This window comes from Lachancea lanzarotensis, scaffold LALA0S03 (genome assembly GCF_000938715.1).
Source record: "Lachancea lanzarotensis genome assembly LALA0, scaffold LALA0S03, whole genome shotgun sequence".
In the NCBI taxonomy this organism is placed as follows: Eukaryota; Fungi; Ascomycota; class Saccharomycetes; order Saccharomycetales; family Saccharomycetaceae; genus Lachancea; species Lachancea lanzarotensis.
The window spans coordinates 185,831-208,495 of record NW_019212881.1 but is presented as its reverse complement, the minus strand read 5'-3'; the positions used below and the strand labels follow the sequence as shown (position 1 = coordinate 208,495).

General features: G+C 44.5%; 11 protein-coding genes across 11 annotated transcripts; 8 read left to right on the top strand and 3 right to left on the bottom strand.

Moving 5' to 3' along the window:
• Nucleotides 1–2,128: 2,128 nt before the first annotated feature.
• GIR2 (LALA0S03e02410g1_1) lies at nt 2,129–2,884 on the top strand (the record flags this gene model as incomplete). Its single annotated transcript, XM_022773149.1, has 1 exon — nt 2,129–2,884. One exon carries the CDS (start codon nt 2,129–2,131, stop codon nt 2,882–2,884), a length of 756 nt encoding a protein of 251 aa, XP_022627652.1.
• A 213-nt stretch (nt 2,885–3,097) lies between these two features.
• Nucleotides 3,098–4,291, bottom strand: ENT5 (LALA0S03e02388g1_1; the record flags this gene model as incomplete). The annotated part of the gene is made up of 1 exon (XM_022773148.1): nt 3,098–4,291. The coding sequence occupies one exon, from the start codon at nt 4,289–4,291 to the stop codon at nt 3,098–3,100; it is 1,194 nt and encodes a 397-aa protein (XP_022627651.1).
• Nucleotides 4,292–5,250: 959 nt separating this feature from the next.
• Nucleotides 5,251–5,739, bottom strand: CPR1 (LALA0S03e02366g1_1; the record flags this gene model as incomplete). The annotated part of the gene is made up of 1 exon (XM_022773147.1): nt 5,251–5,739. The coding sequence occupies one exon, from the start codon at nt 5,737–5,739 to the stop codon at nt 5,251–5,253; it is 489 nt and encodes a 162-aa protein (XP_022627650.1).
• Nucleotides 5,740–6,747: 1,008 nt separating this feature from the next.
• RPA14 (LALA0S03e02344g1_1) lies at nt 6,748–6,972 on the top strand (the record flags this gene model as incomplete). The annotated part of the gene is made up of 1 exon (XM_022773146.1): nt 6,748–6,972. One exon carries the CDS (start codon nt 6,748–6,750, stop codon nt 6,970–6,972), a length of 225 nt encoding a protein of 74 aa, XP_022627649.1.
• A 340-nt stretch (nt 6,973–7,312) lies between these two features.
• Nucleotides 7,313–8,410, top strand: HOM2 (LALA0S03e02322g1_1; the record flags this gene model as incomplete). The annotated part of the gene is made up of 1 exon (XM_022773145.1): nt 7,313–8,410. The coding sequence occupies one exon, from the start codon at nt 7,313–7,315 to the stop codon at nt 8,408–8,410; it is 1,098 nt and encodes a 365-aa protein (XP_022627648.1).
• Nucleotides 8,411–8,619: 209 nt separating this feature from the next.
• Nucleotides 8,620–9,624, top strand: RKM5 (LALA0S03e02300g1_1; the record flags this gene model as incomplete). The annotated part of the gene is made up of 1 exon (XM_022773144.1): nt 8,620–9,624. The coding sequence occupies one exon, from the start codon at nt 8,620–8,622 to the stop codon at nt 9,622–9,624; it is 1,005 nt and encodes a 334-aa protein (XP_022627647.1).
• Nucleotides 9,625–9,991: 367 nt separating this feature from the next.
• SAC3 (LALA0S03e02278g1_1) lies at nt 9,992–13,822 on the top strand (the record flags this gene model as incomplete). Its single annotated transcript, XM_022773142.1, has 1 exon — nt 9,992–13,822. The coding sequence occupies one exon, from the start codon at nt 9,992–9,994 to the stop codon at nt 13,820–13,822; it is 3,831 nt and encodes a 1,276-aa protein (XP_022627646.1).
• A 351-nt stretch (nt 13,823–14,173) lies between these two features.
• On the top strand, nt 14,174–17,248 carry NHA1 (LALA0S03e02256g1_1; the record flags this gene model as incomplete). Its single annotated transcript, XM_022773141.1, has 2 exons — nt 14,174–14,197; nt 14,339–17,248. The coding sequence occupies 2 exons, from the start codon at nt 14,174–14,176 to the stop codon at nt 17,246–17,248; spliced, it is 2,934 nt and encodes a 977-aa protein (XP_022627645.1).
• A 224-nt stretch (nt 17,249–17,472) lies between these two features.
• On the top strand, nt 17,473–19,956 carry SSY1 (LALA0S03e02234g1_1; the record flags this gene model as incomplete). The annotated part of the gene is made up of 1 exon (XM_022773140.1): nt 17,473–19,956. One exon carries the CDS (start codon nt 17,473–17,475, stop codon nt 19,954–19,956), a length of 2,484 nt encoding a protein of 827 aa, XP_022627644.1.
• Nucleotides 19,957–20,173: 217 nt separating this feature from the next.
• Nucleotides 20,174–21,316, top strand: ACL4 (LALA0S03e02212g1_1; the record flags this gene model as incomplete). Its single annotated transcript, XM_022773139.1, has 1 exon — nt 20,174–21,316. One exon carries the CDS (start codon nt 20,174–20,176, stop codon nt 21,314–21,316), a length of 1,143 nt encoding a protein of 380 aa, XP_022627643.1.
• A 214-nt stretch (nt 21,317–21,530) lies between these two features.
• NBP2 (LALA0S03e02190g1_1) lies at nt 21,531–22,310 on the bottom strand (the record flags this gene model as incomplete). The annotated part of the gene is made up of 1 exon (XM_022773138.1): nt 21,531–22,310. One exon carries the CDS (start codon nt 22,308–22,310, stop codon nt 21,531–21,533), a length of 780 nt encoding a protein of 259 aa, XP_022627642.1.
• Between the last annotated feature and the right edge of the window lie 355 nt (nt 22,311–22,665).

Sequence of the window (22,665 nt, the reverse complement as noted above, 5' to 3'; positions counted from 1 at the left end):
TGCTGCATTGATGATCTCGCCCAAAGTATCAGAATCTGACATCGATGAGGTCAACAAATCACACTTGTGAACTCCAGTCAAAAGACCCAGATTGAAAAGGGCAAGGTCGCCTTTGGATGATAAAAGATGGCACTCGAACGAAGTACGCATTGAAAAATGAAAAATTTTGATTCGAGAAACGTATATTTCGTGGGTCGCAGCTTACCATTATGACAAGGACCGTATTGCAAAATTGATGCAATTCTTATTTGACGAGTGACATTTTCTATCAAAGAAGTAATCATTCTTTGAAGGCTCTAGGCTTGTGCAACAACCTTTAATGCTGCCTTTGGAAGCTTATCTTGCGTGACCACAATCCACACTTCGTGTGTTGTAGCTTCGTGTTCTTGTAAAGTCATCTGAAATATGCATCAAGACATTCTAGAATACTGTACGCTATTCGTTCAGCGGCTTCGTTAACAATTGTTTGCCGGGCAATGAGCGATCTGCTCTCATTTTGGCGTTTGTGCTGTGTTATCCGTGCATTGCATAGACCCTGCAGTGACTATTTGACGCTACAGGTTTGCGTCACCGGAGTAACAGGACAGGGTCTAAGGGCAATATCAAAGATACGTCACGTGCTCGTCGTTAGTTTTCACGTTACTACTCACGCCCTTGACTTTTTGGCTGCCTTTTAGGACTACAATACCAACAGATATTGAATCGAGTTTTGCACAAGGTCTGAGGTCTTTCCCAGTGTATTGACTCTTGTGTAGTCATTTGGTTCCGATGCACCACGTCTTTCAGCGAGGAAATTTGACATACGTAAACGGGAAGAACTAAAGTATGCCAAAGGCTATAAAACTAAGTTTTGACAGTGTTCGTGAATGATATTCATGGGAACATATACTAAGAATTGGTGCGATACTTGAGTGGTAAGTGTCTTGTTCCTTTTTGAACAATCAAATCACAACATACGTAAGAACGAACAAAGAATACCGTTGAATGTGCAGTACATATGTTGAGTTACTCTCAGGAGACCCAGAGCCCGGTGATCTAGTCCTCATTCTGTTCTTTGCCTCTAAAATTGTTGTTTTAGAAAGATTTGTACATCACCTCGAGAGCAGGTGCTTTTTCATAGTTTGGAAGTTAAATACAACATTTGGAATAATTCTTAAAAACAGAGATTTTTCGAGATGAGTAACCGAGAGCCTGGAGAGATGGACATGGCATGTGTTTATTGAGATGGTATGAAGGGCTTTGAAAGAAAAGGTGAAACAGGTACTTCTTTCGAATCCTTCTGATCAGTTTTGGAGTGAGAAAAGAGAGAGGGTTTGTGTCACGTGATCCAACGACAGCGACAGTTTATTTTTTGGCAGTTGATCAAACATCAAAACGACGTCAAGCGCCAAGAATGCAACGCCAAATACAGAAGAGCTCTTCATACTTCTTCCATGTTCTATAATGACCCCCGGATCTTTCAAAATGAAGAAACATATGGGTTCTTCTTCCTACAGCTGAATTACTTCTGAGAATAATACAAATGGATGGCTACTTTCGAACATATTTGACGTCCAAATGAAGTTAGCAGGAAAGTATAACAAATGTTGACTTTTTCGAGGTCTTTTTGAAAATCTAGGAGTGTATGTTACTCACAGCTGTTGGTCCAACCTGACACTCTCCCCATTGAAATGAAAGTTGAAAAAAACCACAATGCGACGTTTTCGTATACTTTAGCGACATCCACATATTGAAGCCATCAATTTTGCTGGAAACAAATGCATTAAAAAGTATTATTCCTCTAGTAACGACGACCGCCACAGCAACGAGAAACCTTCCCCTTTCGACCCATCCTGGTTCGAGAGTTGCTCTTCAATTTTGCCAACTTGTGATCAAAGAAACCAATCTGAACGCCCTCAAGCTACAAGCCTATTCTATTCAATCACTCGTTCTGAACATCGATGCTTTCCCAGTACCACATTTCCTTTACCTTGGTTCATCATTTTGTCCGATACTGACACCATCTGCTGTATGTTTGATTAACACTTTTAAAGATGCTCTCTTTTCATCCAAGAAATATTCACCAACTTGGTCTCGAAACTATTTCTCTCCAAACCATTGCTTTAGTACCCAACCGCCACCTTTCGCAATGGATTATAACGAGGAGCAGACTCAAGAATTGGAAGTACTGGAATCCATTTACCCAGATGAGTTGACCATTGTTAAAGACAGTTTCCCAAATATTCAATTCGAGGTTAAACTTCCGCTGGATTTGATTCCTCTAGATAGTTCATCATTCACTCAGGGATCGTTAACCAAAGACCACTGGGCTGCGATAAATATAAAACTGCCAGAAACTTACCCAGATGTTGCTCCCATAGTGAGCATATCGTGTGAAGAACTGAAAAAAGACGGTGTGGAAAGCGAGGACGATGATGAAGACGATAGTGATTCAGAAGTAGAATACGACGACCATGGAAATCCACTTATATCCAAGCTAACCAATTTGCCTGACCAGGTCGAATTCGAGGAACACGCCCGTGTTCTTGAATCTCAAGTGGAATCTCAGGCTTCCGAAGATATGCTTATTGGCATGCAAATGACCTTTGCACTGGTTTCGTGGATAAAGGAGTCACTGGAGCAGTTTTTCCAAGAAAGGCTAGACGAACTAGAACGTGAACATGAACGGACCCTTGCTGCTCGTGAAAAAGAGGAACAAAAAAAATTCCATGGCACTCAAGTCACTAGAGAATCGTATCTGGAATGGAGAGCCAAATTCCGTGAAGAGACAGGTCGTAATGAAAGAGACGCTGCACGCAAGAAAGAAGCTCATGGCGGTAAATTGTCCGGGAGACAGCTCTTCGAACAAGGTCTGGACGGTAGCGAAGACGTGGAAGAAGACTAATGAGAATTTATCTTTTGGTTATCGTTTTGATTCCTGCTACCAGAGCATCGTTGTGTCTTTCTTCTTCCTGAGCATTTGCATTCCATATAAAAAAAGTAGATTACAGAGTTAAAAAATCACTAATGGCCTTCGACAGAACAGAGCTTTTTTATAATGAATAATAGAGTTCCGACGAAGCAGTCGGATGGAATTCCTTATTTTGTGATTGAGCCATCAAGAATGATTCTTAGAATACGAAAACAAGTCCGCAAATGCATCTTTTGAGTTGCCATTGGTTCCGGTGCTTGGCTTGCTGTTGGCAGCAGGTTTGGTAGCGGGAGCATCCCAATTCAAAAAATCCATACCCCCCATCGTGCTATTTGTTGTGTTGGTGGTAGACGTAGTTTGGGCGTTACCATCGCTTTGAAACTCACCAAAATCGTCATCATCGTCATCGTCAAGGAGGCCATTTGAGGGCTTAGAGTGGGTTGCCGAGGGTGCTGCGGTTTGAGAGGATGGAGTCTGCACAGCAGGTTTAACATCATCAAAGCTCAAAAGGTCCACAGGTGGTTCCTGAGCCCTTTTCAAAGATGCTTTACGCTGTAGTTCACTGGCCTTAATTTTTTCTCTCAAAATCTCCCGCTTCTGGCGTCGCTGCTCATCTGCAGCAGAAGCTCTGCGTCTTGGGGCTGGGGTATTGGATGGTGAAGTAGTCGCCTGGACCCTGTAGGAATCGATGTCATCGTCGTCGTCATCGTCGTCATCGTCGTAGGAGCCGTAAACAGGGTCTTGGCCCGCTACAGAAGGAGAAGATGCCGTTGTTGAGTAAGCACTTGCCGAGTGGTGGATTTTAGCGACATTTTTGACATGTTTGGAACGCTCTTTTTTCAAGAAGGCTGGATCTTCCAAGTACTGGATTAAAGTTTCGCATTTCTTTTTGATTCCCCGTTCATGTACCTCCATCTTGCCATCTGCACTGAATTCCACGCGGAAATTCATCACATCACGAAGTAGGATATGTTTATGCGTGAGTAAGCAGCCGGTGACTTGGTCGAGCTCAGATCCAGTATCAACGTTCAACAACAAAAACTCAAGCACCACCATACATTTAAGAACGACCCGCCACTCAGCTCCATAGTTGACGTATTGTTTGCGGGCCTTTTCATACAAATTTTTGGGTCTTGAAGCGATATGGTCCACCAATCTTTTCAACGTGTATTCGGTCATTAAGTGCAGTGGGACCTGGTATTTGTTGCGCATAACTTTGAACAGATGTTTGGGCGTGGGACCCCACGAGTCTGTGTTTGTTGCACGTCTAATATCAACCTGGTAAGGTTCATATTGAACAATTACGTTTTGCGCAAACCGGGCAGCATTTCTAATATCATGAATTCCCAAATTTTGAATCTTTTTCGATAGCGAATCCATCGGAACTGAGTTAGGAGTATACTAAAAGAATTCGAGCCTGTTCTCCAGCACAATGAACGCAAGCCCAAACGGTCTTATGTCCGAACAGGTTACCAGTGGGTTATCGGAGTTGTTTGATGTGGTAGTGTCTTATAGAATTTGGAAAACACTCTAGTTTAAAATAGAGTGGGAAATACCAGATATCACGATACACGAGGGCGTGAATTTGAGTTTAGCAAAAATCTAGAGAAATAAACCTGACATCTAGGCTTAAAAGATTGATTTCGGGGGCAGCGTACAATGGATAGTATTTTGTAAAATTGGAGGTTTCATATGATTAAAGCTTGGATAAATTTGACCGAGATTTGAGAAAGTTTTGGAAAATTTTTGAAATGGGAGGGGAAGGGGGATTTTTAGTACTATCTGAGCTCTGTTTTTCGAATATAGTGCCATTATGGCGTTCAAAAAACTTGTGTGAGTGATTTACCATTGTTTTTGGATTTCTTTCCCATTGGCGCATTCAAAACTCTGTCTTTTGCATCGGGTTAGATTATATGGGATGTATTCCCAACAAAAAACGCTTAGCAATCGGACCATTGCAGCTGAGACTGGCAGCTCACTTCGGTGCAGTTAGGAAGTCTACGGGGAACAAAATCGACGCTCTTTGACCACTGAATCCACATTTGTTAAACAGGGTCACATGACCGCGACGAAATAGGACAAAGTGACAAAGATTTGTTTAAAATATACATTTGTCTATGCTAAGGGTACTAGCCATTACTATAAGGGTTGATGATACCAACTCTCCAGTTTTATGTTCGCAGCATAACGGCACTCTTCTGTCTATCTCTCTCTCTCTCTCTCCAATTACAGGAGTCCTTTAAGTCATATGTAGTACGTGTACGTAAGAAACCCGGGGAGAAAAAAAAGAGGGAAATCTCGATTTTTCTTTTTTGGTCGGTTAGAGTTTAGATCGTCGCTTACAACTCACCAGACTTGGCAATCACAATGCGACCTCTGGTGGTACCGTGAGGGGAACCTAGAGACTCGATCTTCTTGACTACATCTTGGCCCTCAGAAACTTCACCAAACACAACGTGCTTGCCATCCAACCATGGGCAAGGCACGGTGGTGACGAAGAATTGGGAGCCGTTGGTGTTTGGACCAGCGTTGGCCATCGACAACAAACCTGGCTTTTCGTGCTTCTTGACAAAGTTCTCGTCTGGGAACTTGCCACCGTAGATGGACTTGCCACCGACACCGGTGCCGTGGGTGAAGTCACCACCCTGCAACATGAAGTCAGGGATCACTCTGTGGAATGGACATCCGGTGTATCCAAATCCCTTTTCGCCAGTACATAGAGCTCTGAAGTTTTCAGCGGTCTTTGGCACAACATCGTTGTACAATTTGAAAGTGATGCGACCCAATGGCTGGCCGTCAACTTCGACGTCGAAAAATACTTTAGACATGGCAAAATTAGTTTGAACTTGAGTAGATTGTGAGAATGAACAATTCAAAGCTGCTCTCAATCGAAAAGATAGGGTTGGAAAGAAGTGGTAGGTAAATGGATGACGTCCAGGGTACTTATACTTGAATATAAATTTCAAAGGGCCACCAATCACGGTGCGGCCGGGTAATGATGAGTATTTGGGGTCACGTGGGACTTCAATGTTCTAGAACTAAGGCCACGCAAGGTGAAGAAGGGGAAGTGGGTAGATTTTACGTGGGGAACAAGTACATCGGTGGTGGCGGTGGTGGTGTTAATGAACCGAGAGTGTAGAGCGAAGTTAGGAGAAGACCAAAAAATTTCAGCTTTGAAAAATCTAGGTCATTCTATACGAGATTCTATAATTATGGGTAACACCATTTGACCAATTTCTAGTTTCAGCATGTCTCAAATTCACTACTTTTTCCCCTGCCAATCCGCTCTCAAACTGGCTTTCATCCCTTCTTCTAGGGTTTCTTGAACCTTTCCTTTAACGTCATTATAGAGACTAATTAACCACCACGTATTATTTATTAACAGCTGGCTTATGAAAGCAGATATGTGTTAGAGCAGTCTTGAGAGCCACGAGTAGAGAAAGGCTAGAGCAGAGGAATAAACGGGAGACGCGGAACAGACTAGTTGTGTGGAGAATAGCACAATAAGAAAACCACTTCTTGTAACATTGAGAATTGAAAGAGATTCGCACATCATCATGTACGAAATGATTTTTCTTCACGATTTTGACATCAGAAAGTAGCCTTTTTTTGGCTGTTCAACAAGCCTGTTTCCTCCCACATACATTCGCACACACTTTTCCTTTTCTCTGCTACCTGTGTCGCCATTTGTTATTGCATCACGTGACTCCGATCTTTCACTAATTTCTCTTCACATCGCATCTCATCTCATCTCTTGAACACTTTACCCACACTCACACACACAAATCCACCTACCTCTCGCTTTACACATCACTCTGCAATCACAAATCACCCCCATGAGAGCAAGAAGACCACCCCACAACGCTTTGGATCGTCCGGTTGTAATGCATGTTGGCACCCGTCAGCACGTTTCTGAAGACGAGGTTCTAAACTTCCTAGCCCAATTTATCCAAGAACGCGAGATCGATGGCGATACAGATGCCACCGGTGCCGTAGGACAGCTTCGCAGAATAGAACGCGATTTCAAGGGTCTGCCGCCCGCCGTGCTGGACACTCAGTAGGTTTAGAGTGTATAAGTTCAACAAGTTTCATAACTACATAAATCTGGCCTTTTGAAATCTTCCCACAACTGCATGAACATTATTTTCTCAAGCATTCTTACGCGTTAACGCTCCAGCATCAACGTGAATGGCTCGATACTATCTCTAGTAGCATCGATGACTCATGTCAGTATTCATCCTCGACCATTTGTACTTGAGTCCGTACAAAATATTGTCAAATATCTGACAAAATTTCATCAAAACCTTCGGCATCGAAATCGCTAAAGATTCAAAGATCTGTAGATCCATAATCGTTCTTTACAAGTCTCTCACATCCAAGACTAGATCCCTCAGTTCTAATATGTGTGCCAAAAAAATAGTTGGTGTCTTGGGAGCCACCGGTTCCGTTGGACAAAGATTCATTTTGCTGTTGGCAGACCACCCAGACTTCGAACTCAAAGTTCTGGGAGCATCGCCCAGATCTGCTGGTAAAAAATACGTGGACGCTGTTAACTGGAAACAAACAGAGCTTCTACCAGAATTTGCCAAAAACATCATCGTTACCGAATGTAAAGCAGACGCTTTCAAAGACTGTTCAGTGGTATTCTCCGGTTTAGACTCCGACTACGCCGGATCCATCGAAAAGGAATTTAAGGAAGCCGGCTTGGCCGTCGTGTCCAACGCCAAAAACTACCGTCGTGAAGTCGACGTTCCTCTAGTAGTGCCCATCGTCAACCCTGAGCATTTGGACCTAGTGGGCCAAAAGCTCGACGCCGCGCAAAAGGCCGGCGCCAACAGGCCGGGGTTCATCGTTTGCATATCCAACTGTTCCACTGCTGGTCTTGTCGCACCACTCAAGCCCTTGGTTGACAGTTTCGGCCCCATCGAACTCTTGACTGCAACTACATTGCAGGCCATTTCCGGTGCCGGTTTCTCCCCAGGTGTTTCTGGTATCGACGTTCTTGACAACATTGTGCCTTACATTGGCGGTGAAGAGGACAAAATGGAGTGGGAAACCAGAAAAATTTTGGGCTCTCTTTCCAGCGACAACACCACGGTTGTCAATTTGCCCGATGAGGACATGAAAGTGTCTGCTCAATGTAACAGAGTTGCAGTTTCTGATGGCCACACCGAGTGTATCTCTTTCAAGTTCAAGAACCAGCCTCCACCATCGCTTGAGCAGGTCAAGAAATCGATGCAAGACTACGTGTGTGTTGCTGGCAAACTCGGTTGCCATTCTGCTCCAAAACAAACCGTCCACGTCTTGGAACAAAATGATAGACCACAGCCAAGACTTGACAGGAACCGTGACAATGGTTACGGTGTCAGTGTTGGCAGAGTCAGAGAAGACCCTGTGCTGGACTTCAAAATGGTCGTCTTGTCTCACAACACCGTTATTGGTGCCGCCGGTGCTGGTATCTTGATTGCCGAGATCTTACTCGCCAAGAACTACATCTAAAGTATATAAATGTACCTACTTTTGTAATGTTTCTTACGTAGTCCACGCAACTTTATAGAACAGAGTTACCAACTGTGTTTATTAGTACCTTTTGAAAAGTATAGAAGAATCGTTAACCGTAGTACATCACGTCGGTAATCTGAGGCTAAAGTTGAGGATCTCAGGATCTTTACCTGCGCCTAAACTTGTCACCTCATCGTCAACCAGTAATGTCGACAAATCCAGCTAGACTAGTACTGTTAGATGAGGACACAGCATTCGAACATGTATTTGACAGATACACAAATTTGCAGAAAAATGCCAGTAAACTGAGTCAAGATCTTGGCATAGTGTCAAGATCGACTACTTCTGTGAATCTTGAGTTTGGGCCTAGAGACGAGAAACAATGCCTTAGAAGGGAGCGCTTTTCTTTCGAAATCTCTCAATCCCTGTCGTCACTGAACTCTTCGCAGAATAACAACAATTCCACAACAGGCTATGTGGTGTGGTCGACGACTCCTTTTTTCCTGCAATGGCTTTTGTATTCTCCGACAGGACATGTCTTTGCCCATGGTGGGACGCTAGAGTGTGAGACAGAGACTAATTCCAAGACATGCATCATTCCAGCGATTTTCAGCGATATCAGATTGGAGTCCGAGGAACAGCCATTGAGGCAAATCGTAGAGCTGGGGTGTGGGGTGGCGGGTATTTTAGGCATAACGTTGGGCAATTACGTCGACAAATATGTGTACACGGACCAAAAGGCGCTCTTGGATCGACTTAAGCACAATGTAGCAGCAAATGTTGACGAAATGAGAATGCGAGGCATGGAATCATCTACATTGGGATTTGATTTGCCGCGCAAAACCCCACTTAGGACTCAAATGGACGTTCTAAGTCTCGACTGGGAAAAATTCGATCCCAGACCTGCAAAGCTGCATCCTCTACTCAAACCACAGCGAACAGCCATCGTGACTATTTTATCTTTAGACGTGGTCTATAACGAGTATCTGATAGAGCCCTACTTACGCACCGTCCAGGGACTCTTGAGGGCTTACAAAGAATTAGGCCACGTATCATATGCACTGGTCGGTATCCAGCTGAGAGACCAAGAAATCATCCAAAGTTTCCTCGAATGCGCTATAGTCGAATTTGAACTACTGGTCCGTGCTATAATGGACCCTGAGATAGAAAGCACAAGATTTGGCCTTTACTACATCGAGTTGAACGAGTAGAGATCACGAAGGTCAGAGAGTAGACAATACCTCCGGGTACTGCATCGCAATGAAAGACTAAAGATTTTGAAGGTCAAAGAGCAGACAATTCTTCTGAAATCTACTCAACGTTGTTGGATTTCTCCATATGACTGCAAACAACGGAGCCAGTGTGTGCTTGGACCAAAACCGCCTCCAGCAGGAATCGAACGGCCACTTCACGCCGTTATTCAAAATACCAGTCTTGAATAACCGTATAGAGGCATGCTTAAATTTGATGATAGTGATGAAGATAGAACACTTGGACGCCGTTAAAGACCTGAACCAGTGAGTCTGTAGTCATCGAGCCAGGGTGCCACGTTGAACTTTTGTGAGCTCATAAAGTAGCATGAGCTTTGCTATCGGAGCAAAGAGCCCTTCTTCAAGCTTCCAGTTTTTTGGCAATGGTAACGGTGCCAATGGTGAAAAGGGCTTTTCTCGGGCAAACAAACGGGACGGAAGTCAGGGAAATAAATCACTCCGCAAAAAGAACCCTGTTCAATTGAAACCAATGCAATCTGATGGACCACCCATCAATTTTTCGGCATCCAAATCGCTACAGCAGCCTTCAGCTTCCCCTAAGAGAAACTCAATCCCAATAACGTCCAAATCTTTCTTAAACTTAACTCCTGAAGAGCTTGGATTCACGAAAATCGCACACAGACCACGGGAAACACCAAAATACTTGATTGAACAGAAAGCCAGCCTCAAACCGCGCCCTTTTATCCAGGATCCATGGGACTATGAAAACCAACAAAAAATGCTCGCTATCGAAAGCAGAATTTCAGATCCCACTGAGCTGTGGGAGACATTTAAAAAGATGCGTGAGACGGAGCGACGGGTCATGGAAGACAAAAAACTTGTGGATCGCGCTGATTCGGCAAAGGATCTGAACGACGCCATTGTCTTCCAAGGCACTTGCCAGGACATGTGTCCCATATTCGAGCGGGCCCGCAGAAGTGTGGAAAACAACGTGGTGCGATATGAAAGAGAAGACGTAAACTCTAAAGCAATTTCTAGAGCCAAGGCGCTCAAAGTCTTCGCTAGACCTGCAGCAGCAGCAGCCCCACCCCTACCCTCAGATGTCAGACCCCCAGAAATTCTTATAACCACTTTGAACTACATCGTGGACAACATTGTAGTCAAACTGCCCGACTGCGAAGGATTTCTTTGGGATCGTATGCGCTCCATTCGGCAAGATTTCACGTATCAAAATTACAGCGGTCCCGAAGCGGTAGATTGTAATGAAAGAATTGTTCGCACACATCTGCTCATATTACATGTTATGGCAACAAGTGAGGTCGAATATAGTCGACAACAAGAACTAGAACAGTTGCACAAAGCTCTGATTACGCTCTCCGAAATCTACGATGAAGTTCGCGCCAGTGGAGGCCAATGCCCCAATGAGGCCGAGTTTCGCGCATATTCCTTGTTGAGTAGAATAAGGGACCCGGAATACGACAAGATGGCACAATCCCTACCAAAAGCGATTTTTGATGACAGATTGGTACAAATTGCATTATGTTTCCGCAGGATACTTTCAAACTCAACATTCTCGGAGCGGGGTCATATCAAGACCGAAAATGGCCTGAATTTATACAGAAGGTTTTTTGAGCTGATCCGATCAGACGACGTTCCCTTTATGATGGCATCTTTCTTAGAGGTTCACCTCAATGAGATTCGGTTTTATGCGCTCAAATCTCTTTCTCATGCAATTAACAAGAAACACAAGCCATTCGCGCCGGAGTTCCTGGTTTCTGAGCTAATGTTCAACAGTGTGGATGAGCTCTTCAAATTTTGCGATCATTACTCGATTGAAGTAGATGCGGAAGGTGTGAAGTTGACTTCATTTTCTCACCACTCGCACGTAATTTCAGAGACTACCCCACTCAAGCAAAGCTATTTGAAGGTGGTTGGTGAGAAATTAGTCATGTCTAGTCCAAAAGAATTAATCAACTGCGGAAAGCACAACTTCGATACCATTCCGCTGCGTAGCGTGAACGTCGCGAACGAAAATCAAAGTTCGAATAACCCAATCCCGGCATTTACGTCTATTGGTGCAGGAGATTTGACGTCTGCGGTAAGTACCGAGTGGCCTGCTGCTGCTACAAGTCCACAGTTCAGTTTTCAGATAGGACCTAAAAGTGATAGTACTGGAAGAAATTTAGGTCCAGGAGGCACTGCAACGAATATCATTACTATAGCCCACAATGTAGAGGCGTCAAAAGAAAAACCACAAATCATCAAAAAAGATGAGCAAAATATAAGAAAAGAAGTGCTTGGTTTCCATAGCCAAGATCGAAACGAAAAAATACAACGGGAAAAGGGAAGTTCGCCAGGAATTGGAGAAGTAAAGGAGAACAAAGACTTACGACAATTGCAGCGTAATGAAGCGAGTCAAGTAGATGCTGAAAGGCAACAAAAGGCGGCTCGTGATAGGTTACAGTTGAAAGAATTAAAAATGGTGGCAGAAAGTATGATTCAAAATGTTGTACATGACGAAGTTTTGACGATCGTAGAAAGGTCTTTGGCCTCGAGTTCCAAGAAAAGACGGATTGTCCAAGGGCTTGCGGAAGATTTATTTCAGGCATTCTTACATGAGAAACTTTTTCTTTTGACTCTTGAGGCGAAAGCGGAGCGATCTTTCAATAAGACCTTACTGAAGCAAGCGATGAAAATCTGGAGAGGAAAACATACCAAGAGGAATGAGCAAAGGAAAATCGAAAAGAAAAGGCGCGAAGAACTCATCCAGGTCAGCAAATGTCTCGGTGTTCCGCTAAGTAAACGGTATCGCATTGATTCAACGCCAACCTTCACTTCTTCATTTTCGCTACCACCTGCAAATCAAAGTCAATTGATGCACACACCGGTCGCTAATGAGATTAGCCAATTTAAAACACCAGTGCATGGAAATAACGCAATCTGGAAGCCAATCAACTTGAAATCGTTATATCTGAGCGTTATAGAGAGAAATTTGAATAAGGTATGCTCTGAACACCAAATCGATTTACCTAAACCAATGTTGATAGAACTGTCGATATTTGCAAGGAATTGGGATGGCATATCATCACGGTGGTTGCTAGCTAAATTTGATTTACAGAACACCCGCAAAACGATGGTTTCATCTAATGACCATATTATAAACCTAGCTGTCAGCGCGTTGAATTTCGACTTTACAAGCAGGGAATATGAGAATTTGCAATTACTCGTGTTCAATAGCGGTGTGACTGAAAATGATATTTTTGACCTTGAGGTCAAACTGAAGCAAGACGGAGAGAAGCTTATTGAGCTTATCCATGCAATTGCGCTCCACACTAATTACAAGGTGTCAATCGTAGTCCTGTACTGGGAGTCCACCGAAAATCCACTTTCTGACAAACAGATCTCGAGATTACTTAAACTTGACCGTATTTCCGAGATCTTTGCGGCTGCTTTGAAAAATGTACATCTTGTAAAGCTGGCGGGCGATAGTCCACATCGGATTTTGGAAGAAAACCTGGCAAAAATCGCGGAGTCTTCTAACCTGGAACTGACTGAGCGGGGCAACTACAACCTGGCCATCCGTAGTAGGAGCTTGCAGGCAAGTTCATCGACACCCGGAAGCTACCGGACCGCGCGGGAGATTGATTACAAGCTTTCCAAGGCCTTAGAAGAAGAAGTCCAACGATACCAGCAAGAGCGGGACCGGAACAACACGTATGCGCACCTGCAGTCGCATGTGGCTGCATCTCCACGATCGCGTCGCAGAAAGCTGCCTGTATTGCTGTCAGATCGCCATCGAAACCGTTTCAAGACTCCATTGGCTGTGCGGCCGTTCGTCAAACGCACTTCGTCGACATCGTCGACGTCCTCTGCTCTGTACTCCGAGCCCTCCCATCTGGCAGCCAAAATAAAAACCGAAAGGCCTCGTTCTGAGGCTACCAGCTCGCATTGGGCGTCCCCCGTTCCATCTCGAACACAGCCAGAAGTCGCTACGGCGGTGACCCCATCTATGTCCATGCCAATTGCGAATACCAGCGGTATTTCCAATGTTACCTTTGACTCCCCATTTGCCACACCGACCCTCAGAATGGCTCCGTCGTCTATAACAGTTCCGCAAGACACCGAGTCGAGTGTGTCAGAATTACGAAATTTGGTGGCCTCTGTTAAAAAACGTTTGAGCCACACATTTAACTCATAAGACTGTACACTAGTGGAAGGGTTAAGACCACGTTAACAGTCATTGTCACGGAAATCGTATCTAAAATGTCACGGAAATCGATTCTATCGCTGTCGCTGTCGCTGTCGCTGTTACTGTTCATTCTTCACCCACACACCCACACACGTCACGTGCCTTATCAAGGGTCCTAACACGTGACTACAACCTTCAAAATCTTTAGCCCCGGGTTAACAAGTTCAAGCAATACAGCATATGGTGATAATTATAATCTTCAACACTACTCATCTCAAGAACCAAACTAATCTTAAAAGAGGTGTAAAAGGACAAATAGGTCAGCTTTGCCAAGATCCTAATAACCGGACACTTCTAATAATGGCTGTGTGGGATCAGCTGGAGGTACGTATTCTAGTGGTCCAGAAACGGGAACCAGATGGCTTCTGGTTGTTGAGAAAAGATCATTTTGTGTCTCGGATGACACAAGTTGCTCTGAACGTCTAGGAAGCTTATACTAACGTCTAATCTGTGTTTTGGAATCAGGTTACCAGTGCACATGTTGCGTATGCGTGTGTGGGTATTTTTTCGGCGATTTTCATGCTGGTATCGCTGTTCGCAAAGGAGAAACTTTACATCGGTGAATCGACTGTGGCGGTGATTTTCGGGCTCATTGTGGGCCCCCACTGTTTGAACTGGTTCAACCCCCTGACATGGGGTAACTCAGACTCGATAACCCTCGAGATTACACGGATCGTGCTGTGTTTGCAAATTTTTGCGGTGGCCGTTGAACTTCCAAAAAAATATATGCTGAAACACTGGCTGTCAGTAACGATGTTACTGCTGCCTGTGATGACGGCTGGATGGCTGATTATCGCGCTATTCGTGTGGATTGTTATCCCACACTTGAACTTTCCAGAGGCCTTACTCGTGGCGTCGTGCATTACGGCGACAGACCCCATTTTGGCGCAGTCTGTGGTGTCTGGTAAGTTCGCACAGCGTGTTCCGGGCCATTTAAGGAACCTTCTATCCGCTGAGAGTGGTTGCAACGACGGTATGGCGTTTCCCTTCATCTATCTGTCAATAAACTTGCTAGTTCACTCGGGTAATGGCGGTGAGATTGTCAAAGACTGGATTTGCAAAACCATCCTATATGAGTGTATTTTCGGATGCATTCTGGGTGCTGTGATAGGCTATGCAGGCAGAAGCGCCATCAAGTTTGCCGAGTCGCGCAAGCTAATCGATCGAGAATCGTTTCTGGCGTTTTATGTTTGTTTAGCATTCATGTGTGCGGGATTTGGATCGTTACTTGGGGCAGATGACCTTTTGGTGTCGTTTGCTGCGGGAACTGCCTTTTCTTGGGATGGCTGGTTCTCTACAAAGACAAAAGAAAGTGAAATCTCAACCATTATTGATTTACTATTGAATTTGGCGTATTTCGTTTATTTCGGAGCCATCATTCCTTGGCAACAATTCAACGATGGCACACTAGGCATGAATGCCTGGAGACTTGTGATTTTAGGTATTGTGGTCATCACTTTGCGTCGGATACCTGCCGTGCTCATCTGTAAGACCGTGATCCCGGACATCAAATCGTGGCGGGAGGCAATGTTCGTGGGTCATTTTGGGCCTATTGGTGTGGGTGCCGTTTTTGCGGCTATTTTGGCGCGTTCTGAACTGGAAAAATATGCCACTGGCGAAGAGACACCCTTGAAGCATCTTCCAGAGGAGGGTACTAAATACTGGAAACTGATTGCTATTATTTGGCCTATAACATGTTTCTTCATCATAGTATCCATCATCGTCCATGGGTCATCTGTTGCTGTTATCACACTGGGCCGTCACTTGAACACAATCACCTTAACCAGATCTTTCACAGTGCAGACAACAAATGGCAAGGGCTCTTCCTGGATGCAAAGATTGCCCACTCTTGATAAGTCTGGCCGCTCGTTTTCTTTACAGAGAATTGACACGAAAGCTGCACCTGAAAGCCTAAGCCGTCAAGAAACAGCTGTTGAAACAAGCGGCGTTCCTGCAAAACCTGCTGGCGGTATGAAGAGAAAGCGCAGAAGTTTGGGGAATAAGTTAAGAAAACTGAAAAAGCGGGGCGCGTCTTCTGCAGGTGAATCCGAAAGTCCAGATCTTGCAGGTAATGAAAGACTACAACGGGAAAAGGAAGCCCAGGCTGCAGCTTTTGCCCTGAGCTCCCAGCTTCGTCCGCATGATAGTGAGCCTTACGAAGACTCAAACATTGACGAAGATGACGATGCTGACGATACTCTGGACTCCATCGATGTCTTGAATCCCGCTCAAGCGTCTCAAGCGATAAGCAGGCTTGATGCAATTTCGGGGGTTCGCCCTGATGCTGAAGCTGAGCGTATTGAAGAAGATCTTAGTCGGATTCAACACACGAAACCAAAATCCAGCTTTCCTGAAGACAATCTTCAACTACCAGAGGGCGTTACTAGCTCCTCATCCAATTTTGATGAAGAAAAACTCGAGAGATCTTCGCGGACCGCATCTCTGGACAGCTATGCTCATGATCTTGAGAAACTCAAAAGAGAGATGGAACAAAAAGTGGAAGAAGAAGAGGGAGCTGTTGCATATGCCGAGGGCAATAAGATTATAGTCGAAAACAGCCAAGGTGAGATTATTGACCAGGCAGAGCTCAATAGAAAACCCAAAGACGAAGAAGAGGGTGCTGCCTCATCCCCACAGCGCACCACGAGTCATGGCTCCTCCAAAATGGAGGCTTTGAAGCGTGCAGTCACACCACCAGGTATGAGAAGGCAGACTTTGATAGATGAGAAATCTAATACGAGGTACTTTGCCTATAAGATCGACGATCAATTGATCATTGAAAATGACGATGGCGATGTTCTTCGAAGGTACAAAATCAATCCACACGAGCTTGACGCTCAACGAAGCAGAAGTACCAGCAATAGGTCAAGGACAGGAAGTGTGGTGGCCAAGGCTCTTTCTGCAGTGGGTCTTTCAAAGAGCCCTACTTCACCATCGAATGCACCTGCCTCGAAAAGTCACACTCTCGAACCAGCTGCCAAAATAAAAGGACGCCGTCTGACACCTGTACCGACTTCCGGCGCTATCGACGATCTATCCGAAGAAGACGACGACGAAAATGAGGGGACTGACGAAACCGAGGATGATGACGAGTACGACAGTGACGCAACTGAAGAATCAGACGAGCAGGCGGACTATGATACGGGGGACAACCAAGCTTCCACAGTGGCAACTGATTCCGATGCTGGTCAACCTGAAGACGAATCAGAGACAGCCATCGAGCGTTCTCGAAGACTCACTGCCTTTGGCCATGTCTCTGCTCCTAGACATGAAGACGACGAAGAAGAAGCAGTCGATGCTGCTGCTGTAACCTTCGACGCCCCGAAGAAGAAGCAAACGGTAAAATCTGCTTTTCAACGCACTTTGGGCAAGTAAGAGACATTAATTGCATAATATAGAGTTGACATATAAACCGTTTGGATTTTAACTTAATTTTACTCTTTGTTTTATACTATGGAGCTTACCGAGATTTATAAACTTAACTATTTAGTGTTAAGTCGAAGGAACTTGAACTCCCAGAACTACGGAGTAAACAAGCTAGATGACTGAAAGCCCTTTATTCAGACATTTTCAGTGCTGATCAAGAGCCGGTGAATGATATGAGCAATCGAAATGGCCTCTCAGGGCTTTTTCCTGTTCTTGAACGCATGCCAAGCGCACAATATTCGAGCACTTCTAGTTCGATAGATATTCATGATGAAAAAGGTCCAAGGGCTCAAGGAAACGAGAGTTTGGAAAGTCTTGATAGACAGTTCTTACGAGAGCTGCTCTTTGAGTTTGATAAACATGATTCGTTGGATTTAAAAAGTCAAACGAAGGAACACAACTTTTATTTGAGTGAGCTCTTCGCTAAGAAAACCGGTACCTTGGATGCAAAAGTCATGGCAAGTGATGAGTTGGAAGATTTCCAAACGTATAACAGAAAGGTCCAACGGGAGTATGTTTTGAGAAGAAAGCTGGATGAAATCATGTTGCAACGCAACACGCAGGAACCATTAGAAGTTCTCGGCTCAGATAATTTGAGCGCCAAGTTCACAGCAGGCGAAGAAAGTAGCGGGTCAGATAATGGTTTCTTGAGAAAAGGTCAGGATATTGCCAATTTTTTGCTGTCGCCGTCGAAACCTGCGGATGCTGCTCACAGAACGCAAGCGTTCAGAAGACAATCTAACGACACACAAATCATTGATTTAGAGCACAACGCCGTTGGTGGGATTGATAGAAATCCGAGATTGAGACAATCGGAATTGGACTACCCAATTTCAGCTTCTACAGATAGCTTAAACTCCAGATCGTCCTCACGTTTGTGGAGGAAGATCACTTCCGCTTTGAACAACTCTGAAAACAAATATCAACTACAAAGAAAACTCGAGAGAAGACATTTACAGGCCATTGCAATTGGTGCAACTATGGGGGTCGGACTCTTTTTGAACTCTGGAAAAGCTTTATCCATCGGTGGACCTTTTGGCACAATTATTGGATTCGGTCTCTGTGGGAGCATCGTGCTGGCCACTATGCTTTCGTTCACAGAACTGGCAACTTTAATTCCGATTTCCTCCGGGGTTTCTGGATTGGCATCCAGGTTTGTGGAAGATGCTTTTGGATTTGCAGTTGGCTGGACTTATTGGCTCACATATGCTCTCACTTTTGCGAATCAAATAGTCGCTAGTAATTACATGCTGAGCTACTACAGAAACACCGCCTTAAGTGCAGGCTCTATGGTGGGCTTCATAACTCTTTTCCTGGTCATCGCAATTGCTGTGAATCTACTTGACGCTCGACTCATGGGCGAAATAACATACGGATGCACTTTCTTCAAAATTTTGGTGACATCTATGATGATCCTTGTGATGGTAATCTTAAATGCTGGTGCTGGACATCAGACGCATGCACGCGTTGGTTTCAGATTTTGGGATGCATCAAAATCGGAGGGCGATTTGACATTCGGATTATTTCGACCTACATTTGACCTTCGCGACTTGGGCTCCGGTAGTCGTAATGGAATTGGTGGTGCAAAGGGGCGGTTTCTTTCGGTACTGGTTGTGCTAACTCTGTCGTCGTTTTCTTATAGTGGGGTTGAAGTGGGTTTCGTCGCATGCGGCGAAGCCGTAGACCCAAGACGGTCGTTACCTTCGGCAACCAAGCGAACATTTGTTACAATCATTATACTTTACCTGCTTTCCATTTTCATTATCAGCCTAAATATTTACAGCGGGGATTCTGGTCTTTTACGGTATTACACGTCCGCAACTGAAGAGCCTAACAGGAGTTTAGTTACTGGATTCGACACATCCTGGCACATTTCCCAACGTTGCTCAAACAGTGACGCCCGGATAATTAGTGATTACAGCAACGGTAGTCAAAGTCCCTGGGTCCTGGCTCTCAAAAGCTTCGGATTGTGTTCTTTTGCGTCCATCTTCAATGCATTTCTCGTCATTTTCGGTGTTTCCTCTGCGTTTTCCTCATTATATGCATCCAGCAGAACCCTTTATGCAATGGCAACGCAGGATAAAGCACCTGCAACTTTCAAACGCTGTTCTCGTCGCGGAGTGCCCTACGCTGCGGTGATTTGTTCTGGCTTGTTTGGCACTTTAGCATATCTGGCTCTGAACTCAAGATCTTTGGAGATATTTCAAGTGCTGGCCAACATTTCGGGGGCCACCATCTCGATCATTTGGCTGGGACTTAATGTTTCCTTTTTGCGCTTCTACTACGCCTTGCAGAAACGACCTGACATAATTTCCCGAGCAGATCCGTCTTTTCCATACCGGTCACCGTTCCAACCTTTTACTGCATGTTACGGACTTATGGGTTCCATGGTAATCGTGCTGCTGATGGGGTTTGTCAACTTTTTAGATGGGTTTTGGAGCACCAAGATGTTTTTCTCGTCCTACGGTGGTCTACTATTCTTTGGTGCTACATATGCCGGCTACAAACTATTGAAAAGCTCCAAAATTCAGAGGCTGGACCAATTGGATTTAGATACAGGGCGTCGTGAGATGGATAGGATGCGTTGGATAGAGCATCGTGAGTATTCTGGTTCTTGGAGAGAACGCACGAAGATGTTGGTGTCATGGCTCATATAGAGACAGAAACCACATATCACGTGATATCAAAACAGATAAATTTTATCACTTTGTATTTACGTGTCATCTTCTTCTTCACGTGATACAAATACTTTTCTTTTTTGATTGGGTTTTTTTTCTTCAAGATGCCCGATGAGCTTCAATTCATACCAGCGATGAGCTTAAAGCTAGACCCAACCGGAAAACATCAGTCAAAAAGCCAAAGAACTAGACTCGAATGAGCGCTCAATTGAACGAAGCTATAACACAGGCGAAACAGCTTGTTTTGCAGAATAATGCTGACGCGGCTTTGCGGGTTCTGAAGCCGTTCCGGAAGTCAATGAAGGGTGCGAACTCATCGCACATTGGACTACACCAGGCATTTGTGGAAACGTATCTGGAGAAAGGTGAGCTCGAAAAAGCGTACCCGTTGCTGGTAAAAAGCTGCGAGCTGGATCCGCAGGGCGAGATCGGTGGCTCGGACAAGTTTTTCACATTGGGCCAAATTGTCGGAGGCAGTGATGGGCTCGGATTGATCACACAAGGAATAGAGAATCTGTCGAGACAGGCTGGAGATTTTCTGCAGCAGGAACAGGCTGAAAAGGTAGTGGCTGGACTGTTGTCGATGGTGGAGATCTGGATGACGGATCTGTGCATGGAACCGGGTGCTGAAGAACAATGCGAAGAGCTTGTCAGTAAAGCAATGGAAGTTTCCGAAGAGCAATCAGCCGAGGCGTGGGCCTCATTGGGATCCATGAGAATATCGCAACAACGCTTCCCGGAGGCCGCAGAAGCGTTTGGACGTTCGTGGCATTTTTTCCAAGCTAAAAAGACAGCGTTCGACAATGAAGAGCAGCAGTCTAGTAACGTTCATGTCGAATTTGCCAACATGCTGCAACCTCTACTAAACCTCGCAAAGATGTGTATTGAGTTAGGACTCTACGACATGGCCTTGGAAATTGAGGCAGCCATCAAAGACATAGACGAAGACAATCTCGAAGGACTGTATCTAGAGGCCTTCACGCATTATCTCATTTGCAAACTGGAGCTTTTCAAAATTCAAAATCCTCAAGTCGAAGTTACTCCGGAAAACGTTTTCGAATTCAACCAGCATTTCCAGGAGCTGCCCTTTGCGGCAGCAAATGATTTGATTAAAGAACACGCCCAAGAAGCTCGCATTTTACTGACGTACATGATAAAACTGGCAGAAAATAATGACGCCAATGACGAAATCGTGAACGAGCTGGTCAATGGCGCTACAGAAGTTGTTTCTGAATTGGGAGGACTCGCAGATATCAAAGACGTAATTCGCTACAAAAAGGGCGAAGAGGTCGGTGACGAAGAGGAGATAGAATTCACTGAAGTTGACCAAGCCTCATAAGTACTGTTTGTAAGCATCTAAAATATTACAACCATGAATTGAAAGGGAGCTCGAAAGAGCACCAGAAGAGAAAGCCTCCAAAAATGTGGAATGAAATGCAAATGCTGCTTCATTGACAATAATATACAAACTTAAAATTAACGCCTTAGAAGGCGTATCCTTCTTTATCACTGAAATAGCCCTTAAACCCTTTTATGACTTATTTGGCGTCTTGTCATGATTCGGAGACTTTCAAATTTTCCTGCAAGGAGGATCCAACATCGTCAATGTCTTCCCACTCTTGATCCGGCTCGTCATGATGTGAAGGGGCTGCCATAGACTGCGCAATCATATGTGTAAGGTAAAAAGGTCGTGGTTTGGCATCGTTGTCATCATCAGCAACATCGTCACTAGCGTCGTAATTGGGAATTTCATCTCCCTCCGTTGTGTAAGGTTCGTTATCGGAGGCACTTTCCGGTGCTTCTATCAGAGTGACGTATTCTTCGGGTACCAGACCCGTGCGTGTTCGTTCTTCGTTTTCGGCCACAAGCCAGCCTTGACCATGTCTGTAGCCTATGAAAAGCGTGTCTCCTTCGTGCAATTCCAATTCGTTATCATTTTCGGGAGTGAAGTCATAAAGTGCAATTGCTTGGCTATTGACTATTTGATTAGCAGGTAAGACGATGCTTTGTCTTTTGGTCATGACATCTTCAGAATCGCTGTCATCAAAATCTTCATTATTGTATTTGTCTCCATTGGAAGTAGAGGAATCTCGCAATTCTGACCCGTTTTTTTGAAATGCAAAACTCGTAATGTTCCCTCCTTGTTCACCAGATGATTCATCACCACCTCGGTCCTGACCATCAAGTTCTTCATCTGTGTCTTCTTCATAATGGTCGCCAAAATATCCGTAGTGAAGAGCATCTGATTTGTCGTACGCAAAATCTTTGATGGAAACTACTCCTGTATCGTCAACATCGTTCAGGCCATTACTTTGCTCGCTATCGCGATCCATGTCTGCAGGTTGATTACTTCACACAATATTGGTAGTTGGCAGACAGGTCAAAACTTCTTCAAAAAACCTCGAGAAAAAAAGGTTTCGATAGTCAGCTATTCGTCCAGTTGTTCCAATTATGCTAACGTGAGTTTAAAAAGTACCCAAATGTGGGTTTTTGCCTTGTCAATCGATGGTTTTGAAAGATAAATGCTAAATAAAATAGGTATATTTGAACTGAAAATTATCAACAGGATTACGTATAAGGTGATATAAGTATAAAGTGGTTTCGAGTTGAATTTCGGGTTTCAAGCAATCCGTTCTCGTTATCGAATCGGAAGAACACATATAAAGTGCGCAAAAATATCAATGTTAT